Raw genomic sequence first — 8,821 nt, 5'->3', positions numbered from 1 at the left:
CCCCGCTGGCCTGGTCACCCCACGCAGCCTGCTATTCAGTTGTTTGGTCATCCCTCACTAACCTCCCTGCCGGACTGGTCACCCCATGCAGCCTGCCGTTTGGTCGTCCCTCACTAACCCCCCTGCCAGCCTGGTCACCCCACACAGCCTGCTTATTCAGTCGTTTGGTCGTCCCTCACTAACCTCCCTGCCAGCCTGGTCATAGGCAGCCATCTTGTGAGGGTGTGAGGGTTAATTTGCATATTACCTCTTTATTATATAGGATATTTATTCCAGACTCTACTAGGGAATTTCTTTTTAGCATGATTTCTGCTCCCACTTTCCATATATAAGGAAATACTTTATTTGTATGTATCTCTTCTTTCTCATTTTAACATAATGTACTGAGCACAGAGGCATAGAATTCTACCATTAGAAGAAAACTTTGAGATCACCTAATCCAACCCCTTTATTTATTTTTAATTTTATTGATTGATTTTAGAGTGAGAGAGGAAGAGAGAGAGAGAAACATCGATTTGTTGTTCCAGTTCTTTATGCACTCACTGGTTGTTTCTTGTATATGCCCTGACCAGGCATCAAACCCACATTCTTGGTATATCAGACGATGCTCTAACCAACTGAGCTACCCAGCCAGGGCCCAATCCCTTTCCTGTAGAGATGCAGAAACAACCCCAGGGAGGTGAAGGGATTTGTCTTTGGTCATACAGCCAATTAGTTCAGAGCTGGAAACAGAACATAGGGTTCCTGGTTCTGAGGGTCTTTCCATGGTTTCTCAGAAGACTTCACATCCCTTTCTGTGGGAGTCCTGAGGACCCCACACAAAGGTCTTCCCCGAAGAATTGAAGGTGGACTTCTGCGTCTGTGTCAGCTTGTGCAATGGCTCCTGGGAGCTTGGCCTCCAGTGACACCTTGATCTCCTCAGCTTCACTAACCTCCATGAACCTCCACCTCTGGGTGGTCTGGGTCTCTAAAGCCAGTCCCATGCCATCATGCTGTCACAACCCACCCGATGCTGGGCATGGTGCTAGAGGCACTGCAGGAGGGGGAGCAGCGCCGGGGCACCTCAGTGATGGCCACCAAGGTGTACATCTGCGGAAGTACCCTATGGTGGACGCCATCCGGCTCAACTACCTGCCGAAGCGGGCCCTGGACACTGGCATGCAGCACGGCCTCCTCATCAAGTGCATCAACTCCAGGGCCAAGGGGCCACTGGCAGCTTCAAATTAGTTCCCAAGCAAAACAAAAAAAACCCAGCCCAGGAAGACAGCCACCGGGTCGGCCCCTGGAGACCTGGTGAGGCCAAGGAAGAGGCCCCCAAGAAAGATGGCCAGACCAAGGGCCAAGAGGCAAGAGGGGGCAAGGCCAGGAAGGCCCACCACCAGCCAGACAAGGCCACAAAGGCCCCTCCTGGTGCCAGCGGGCCCCATGGGAAGTCAAAGGTTAAAGGCAAAAAGGACAGCCAGATGCCAAGGCCCACAGGAAAACCAAAGCTGGGACTCAGAATTCAAAACCCACAGTCACCAAGGGTGAAAATGGTGTGACCTCCCCAGCCAAAAAGAAGACAGGGAACAAGGTCCTTAAAGAGGCCACTGCCCAGGGTGCCAGGAAAGGGTCGAAAGCCAAAGCTGCTGCTGCTCCTAAGGACAGCGAGTCCAAGATGGTACCTGGACCACTGCCCAGGAAGATAGAAGGTCCCCAAGGGCCCAAGGGCTGGCATGTCCACCAAGGCCTCATCATTCAGAGAGACCAGTATTTAGGCAGAAGCCAAGAGCTAGAGGTGGGGCGGAGAGACACTAAGACTCAGAGTTTTTATTCCCCCCAAAAATCACTTTATTTATTTTACTATAATCTATTTATCAATAAAGAATTTTTCCCTCTCAAAAAAAAAAAAGAGACTTGAAGGCAGCATCTCCCTAGATTTTTTCCCTTGTGTCCCCCTCCCAGAGAGCCCCTGCCATATCTCTCAGTTGGCATCATCACCAAGGTTATGTGACTTCCCCCAAGGTCACACAGGAAGTGACAACAGAAAACTAGAATCCAGAACTCCTGACTCGGGGTGAGTGTGTTGACCCCAAGGGGCTATGGGCAGCCTGGACATGAGAGATGAGGGAAGGAGAGACAGAGGGTGAAGGGAAGTTAAAGAAGTGGCCAGAAAGGTACAGTGAGAAAGAAGCTGGGTGTTGGGAAGAGAGGACCAACAATCTCTCACTTGGCTCTCTGGTCCTTTTTAGTTTCATGTGGACAAAACTGGAAAAATAATTGGCTGAATGTTGACCACAAACATGCAGCTCATTTCCCAAAAACCTTAGCTTAAAATTACTTTTTTGAGAATACACATCTCTGTTTATCAAACAAAAAATAAATCTGACCACAAGCCCTGTTGTGCCAACAGAAATATTTTGCACAAATAGTAGAACTGGACATTGAAAGGAGCCAGAAATTGCCAATCAAGGAGTCGTGGAGCTGAACAGACCCTCCCCTTCCATTGTTTATTAACTTCACCTTAAAATGCCCTTACCTGTTTGATGCTAGTAACTAACTTCTCTAACAGCTAGAGCTACCCCACAGTGGACCTGGCTGCCTTAAGGAAGTAAGACTTGAGGTATTTTAGCAGAAGCCAAGCAACAACCTTGAGAGGCAGAAGAGGTCAAATGCAGCCACACCAAACTCTTTAACATATGACCTTCTGTGCAGAAGAGCATTCTTACTAGCTTAAGGATTGGGGCAGGCGGCCTCTAGGTCACATTCCAACACTGAGATGCTATGTGTTTTTTCTGTCTCATATTTCGTCTTCTCTGTGTCTTGAACATTCCTGGGTGTGTCTGTGCGTTCTACTGTACACCTTGGACACCCCAAGAGCAAAGGTTGTCAATAGTAGTTCTCTGCATGATGTACAACTTATACTTAAGATTTCTTTTTAATGGAAAAGAAGATTCCCTGACATTGAAATTTTTCTCCAATCAGACAGATTCTGTAAGATGTCATTTATCTGCTCTGTTGTGGTTGTATTGCTTCCCTATGAAATATTCTTTTTAAAAATGTAATAACTTCATTTTATTTCCTGATTATAAGAGTAATATAGATTCATTCACAGTAAGAGCATCAATTATTAGCCTTTGATACGATAAGAATGCATGCTGAAATCCCTAAGAAAAACAAAAGGAATAAAAAACTCAATCCAAAAGCAATGAGAAAAAAAAAATAAAAGGAACAACAGAGACATTGGGAAACCAGAGAGCACTTGGTTAGATGGAGATTCAAACCTAAATCTATCAGTAAATATATTCCATATAAAAAGATTCAGTGGCCAAATCAAAGACAAGGATAGTCAGACTGAGTTTTTTAAAATATTCTCCACTATATTTTTATAAGATACACATCTAAAACATAATAAGGATTTAGAAAAGTTTAAAGAAATTATGGGACAAGACACAGCATGCAAAATTAAGCAAAAGAAAGGTGGTATAGCTACAGTAATAATATCAAGCAAAGTAAGTTTTGTGTCAAAAAGCATTAATAGAGATAAAGAGGGTGAAAAGAGGAAAAGAGTTCCTGGATCCAATTCCAACGTGTGTGTGGAGGAGGCGAAGCTTTCTCTCACCAACAATTACCGGATGCCAGGAGGGTGTCTGAGACTTCAGCTCAATTCTGACACTACCTTCCTGGAGATAGAATCAGATTCCACAGGTAAAGGGCTCAGTCCCACAGGACTTCCCTCCACTTCAGATGCCAGTAATAAGACAAGTTATCTGTGTTTCTGACCAACTGGCTACAAATTAGAGGTTCCAACGACCCCCTCCAACTCAGAATGCCAATCACAAGTTCAGGTTGTTACCTCTACTTCTAACCAGCTGGCTATAAATCAGACATTCCCACAACCCCTTCCTTGGTTTTGCTTAATCTGCTAGAAAGATTCATAGAAGTCAGGAAAACCCAGTTACTCACAGTTACTCACTAGATTACCAATTTATTATAAAAGGAAATACCTCGGCAACAGCCAGGTGCCAGTGATGCATAGGGCAAGGTATGGGGAGGGGCCACACAGGTGCCATGCCTTCTCCAGGCTTGCTGCTCTCCCACCACCTTCCTGTGCTCACCAACTCAGAAGCTCTCCAAATCCCACCCATCCTTTTAGGTTTTTTGGAGACTTCATTACATAGGCATGATTGATTAAATCATTGGCCATTGGTGATTGATTCCACCTCCAGCCCCACTCCTCTTTTCTCCTCTCCCCAGAGGTCAGGGGATGGGACTGAAAGTTCCAATGATGTGGTTGGTTTCCCTGGCAACCAGTCCCCATCCTTAGGTGCAGTCTAAAAGTCACCTTATTAACATAACAAAAGACACCTTTGTCAGCTCTCAACACTTTGGAAATTCTAAGGGTTTTCGGAGCTCTGTGCCAGAAACAGTGCAAAGACCAAATACATAGTTCTTATCTGTATATATAAAAGCCCAGTGACTGGAACGGCAGAAGGACCAGAACCGGAACGACCGGTGGCTATGATGCACACTGCGACAGCCAACCAACCTGATCCGCCCCTGCCCCTGATCAGCCCCCAACACCCCGATTGGGGGCAGGGCCGGCCGGCCAACCGCTGTGGCCCCTCCCCCCACCGGTCCGGACCAATGGACCCCCATTGGGGCCAGCTGGCCAGACCCTACCCATGCACAAATTCATGCACCGGGCCTCTAGTTATTAATAAGTCAACAGCACAATGACTTTTAAAAGGAGGTTCGCCCCAGCTGGCTTGGCTCAGTGGATAAAGCGTCAGCCTGCAGACTGAAGTGTCCCAGGTTCGATTCCGGCTAAGGGTACATGCCTGGGTTGTGGGCTCAGTCCCCAGTGGGGGGCGTGCAGGAGGCAGCCGATCAATGATTCTCTCATCATTGATGTTTCTATCTCTCTCTCCTTCTCCCTTCCTCTCTGAAACCAATAAAGAAATATATTTAAATAAATAAATACATAAATAAATAAATAAAAGAAGGTTCAATGCACCAGGAAGGCTTTGAATCTTCTATATTTTCCTGTTTGTTTGTTTTTAAATTTGGTCCACTTATTCTATAGACTACCAACTAGAACACCTCCATATATTTGGAAATTAAATACATCTTTGAGAAGATGGGAGGGAATGAGATCCAGGGCCCAAGTAGAAGATGGGCTTAGCCATGAGGAAGTCCCATTCTTTTTGTTAACCCACCTCAATCCAGGCAGTGGTCCCAGCGCCCCCTAGTGCAATATGGGTTAAGTGCAAGCTGAATGAATAACTCTGGGACCTATTCAGAAATGGTTCCAAACGGTGGGCTCCAAGCCTTGTTCACTTCATTACCTTCATCAACCCTATGGCATGATCCCCAAGTTGGACTCTGTGTAGCTTTGCATTTGTCTTACAGGGGTGCTCCTCATCCTCTCCAAATTATAGACCCATAACCGAGTGGCAGCAAGTGAGGTTAACCTCCACCACCAACTAACTGTGGCTCAGGTGAGGTCTAGATGTTTCAGTCCCACAGTAACTAGAGACTGACATTGTTTTGTGAAATAAAAGCCGTGTGCAGGAAGAGCCATGGACCCCCATCTCTGCGTGAAAGTGAGGAAATAGCAGGCACAGTGTGGTTAGGGCCATGATTCCCCTCAGGGTGGCTTCACTGGAAATGCAAGCTCCAAGTTCAAGGCCAGTGGTCTCTTCCCAAAGATGGAGAGGCAGGAGAAGGGCCTATCAGAATCACAAGAGAGGTTTCCTCATCATAAAGTATTCTTCCCATAGACAGAGGTCATTCCAGGTTGCTGGCTTTCAATCTTTTAGCTCAGGAAACACGCGGCCCCCTCCTCTTCTTTTTCACATGAAATCATAGCAGGCAAAAACAGATAAAACTGGAACCAGTGAAGGCCCTGGAGCCCCATGCTCTTGGCTAACCCAACCACCACCATGGAGCCTGGCCACAGACATTTTAGCCTGAACTTTTTAAAAGTATGTGTAACCAAACACCTATCTCAACCATTAAAAAAAAAAAAGTCTTGAGAAAGTTTCTGCAGAATGTCTGGCTCAGAGCAAGGCAACTTCCTGGTACACCTTCCAAAGCAAACCTGATATAAAATGTATCCAGAGTTCCTGGGTGGGGTAACCCGCTGCGTGGAGCTATTAACTATAGACCGATATTTTTAAATCCTATATAATAAAAGCCTAATATGCTAAGTGTCCAGTCATCTGGTCATCCGTTCAACCAACCAAAGCATAATATGCTAATGATATGCAAAGGCTGCTGAACCGCTCGCTATGACCTGCACTGACCACCAGGGGGCAGAAGCTCTAACCAGTAGGTTAGCTTGCTGCTGGGGTCTGGCCGATCAGGACTGAGCAAGACGGGCCAGACATGCCCTGGAGCCCTCCCGTGGTCCCTCCCCAGCTGGCCAACCTCCCACGTCCTTCCCCGGCCCCAGCTGTGCAATGGTAGGGTCCTTTGGCCTGGCCTGTGCCCTCTTGCAATCCAGGATCCCTTGGGGGATGTTGGAGAGCTGGCTTCAGCCCAATCACGCAAGCCAGGCCAAGGGACCCCACTGGTGCACGAATTCTTGTACCGGGCCTCTAGTAGTGAATAATGGTGACACTTGTAAAATAGTTACCATGCAGCCCTTGCTTTGGGAATTCAAGTCCATCCTGTTGTAGAATAATAAAATCCTTTGATCTGTAAAGAAAATGCTTAGCTTTTTAAAAATCCTCACTCAAAGGTATGTTTTTATTGATTTAGAGGGAGAGGAAGGGAGAGTGAGAGAGAAAGAAAGAAGAGAAAAGACAGACTATTATCTTTGCCCTCTACATGCACCTTATCCAGAATTTTTTCCACTGGTATGATTTAACATGATGCTGTCAACTTTGATAGGTGAACACTATTCAAACCATCATCGTAACAACCCTGGGCAGGACCATTTTAAATATTTTTTTAAAAAATATGTCTTTATTGATTTCAGAGAGGAAGGGAGAGGGAGAGAGAGATAGAAACATCAATGATGAGAGAATAATTGATCGGCTACCTGCTGCATGCCCCACACTGGGGATTGAGCCCACAACCTGGACATGTGCCCTGACCTGTAATTGAACCGTGATCTCCTGGTTCATAGGTCGATACTCAACCACTGAGCCACGCCGGCTGGGCCTTTTTAAATCTTTGTGTGCCCCAGGCTCTTATCACTTCAGAGGGACACTCTCTGCTCACATCAAACATATTCAAAGGCACCCAACAGCCTACATGAAACTCTTTCTGTTTAAATGACTTGCATAGCTTTGATTGCACAGTTTTGTTCATATCTTGGATCTGAGAACATTTCTTTCAAGGCTCAAACATTTTTGACTCTTGAAAATCTCAGAGACCCCACACACTGCTGTGATCTCCAGCGCCTACTGGATAAATCACCCCAGTCTACAAAGTTTCCTGCGGGGGTTCCTGGGAGGAAAATGTCAAGAAGCATGTTCATCCTGTTAAGTAATGCCATCTCGGTGGGGACCCAGGGGGAACTTCCCCTCTGATTCTGGTATCAAGGGCACTGTGCTTCTCCTGTGGTTTGTGTCTTGTGAGCCCATGAATCACAGACGTGACCATGTGACCCTCTTCCCACTGGCCTCCAGAAAGCTCAGAGAACAAGCCTGCCATTCTGTGCCCTAAACTTGCTCATGGATCCTCCTCCTAGCTCCTATCCTAACTTTCTCTGTGCCTCATTTCTTCTCATTTATTTTAAATGTATTTCACCGAGCTTCATTAATGATAGTATGCTTCCTTAAGCCCTTTTTGGACCAAGACAGGATATAAACAACTCAACAAATAAATAGCATTATTTCCCCCCTAAAAGTGCCTGTCTTGCATATTTTCTATTTGTGATGACCCTTCTACTAAAGTGGGCGTGAACATTGACTGCACACTTACCATCGGCTAGCACTACGGGAAGCACTTGACATGGATAACAACTCCTGAGATGGGTGCCTCTTCCTATTGAGACAGGATAGTAAGAAGCTAGGAAAACTCCTTGGCAAGTGGAAAGGGAACACTGAGATAGACAGCTGAGCAAACCGGCCGAGCAACTTACAGCCAGGTACAGAAAGACACCAGGGCAGAAAGTCCCGGATGCCTAGCAACAGGCAAAACTAGTGCTGGACCTTCCTCCCCTGGCAAATCATTGGTCAAGCAGTTTAGACCCCCTGACCTCTCATATCACTGGTCAAGCAGTTTAGACCCCCTGACCTCTCATATCACTGGTCAAGCAGTTTAGACCCCCTGACCTTTCCTCCCTAGAGATAACATCTAGGCCTCAGTTGTATTTCAGCTCCAGGCCCAGAAAAGCAGCAAAGCCAGACAGGACACACCAGGACCATCTGCAATGACTAATGACCCCCTGACCTGGCATTGCCCAATCAGTAGAGACCATGACCCTGAAAGGACACACCTGGAAGAGCTGATGAAGATTCTATTGAGATCCTCCCTTAAGCCCTCCCCTAAACTCCCAGCCTTTAGACACCCTCAAACCCAAGGTCCCAGCGCCCTTTCTCCCTCCCTGGAGCACACCCTCACCTTTCCCTCCCCCTCTGCTTCCCCTACAGGCGTGCATCTCCTAAACTCTAATGGACCCCATGAGACTTGCCACCAGGGAGCAATGGGCAGCTATGGCTTGTCCCAGGCTAACCCCCTGAACCTGTTCCCAAGGCCCGTTTTCTCTGACTCTCCAGTGAGCTGACAGCAGCCCCACCTTGGCTTGCTTCTTCCCCATCTTTGCAGCGGTTCTCAACCTGTGGGTCTCGACCCCTTTGGCGGTTGAACGACCCTTCACAGGGGTCGC

At 46.9% G+C, this 8,821-nt stretch overlaps 2 protein-coding genes across 2 annotated transcripts in view; one reads left to right on the top strand and one right to left on the bottom strand.

Moving 5' to 3' along the window:
• The window catches only part of LOC102435006 (V-type proton ATPase 116 kDa subunit a-like), a gene marked incomplete at its 3' end in the record, with an annotated part of 39,694 nt that overhangs the window by 28,822 nt on the left and 2,051 nt on the right, over positions 1 to 8,821 (bottom strand).
• Positions 1,010 to 8,821, top strand: part of TMEM213 (transmembrane protein 213) — a 15,664-nt gene continuing 7,852 nt past the window's right edge. Inside the window, 1 exon segment of the mRNA XM_023748419.1 lies at positions 1,010 to 1,097. Coding sequence (XP_023604187.1) covers positions 1,010 to 1,097 — 88 coding nt within the window.

Source organism: Myotis lucifugus, unplaced genomic scaffold (genome assembly GCF_000147115.1).
Source record: "Myotis lucifugus unplaced genomic scaffold, Myoluc2.0 scaffold_1379, whole genome shotgun sequence".
Classification (NCBI taxonomy): domain Eukaryota; kingdom Metazoa; phylum Chordata; class Mammalia; order Chiroptera; family Vespertilionidae; genus Myotis; species Myotis lucifugus.
Note: the sequence above shows the minus strand (reverse complement) of the source record. Positions and strands in the feature narration are given on the sequence as shown.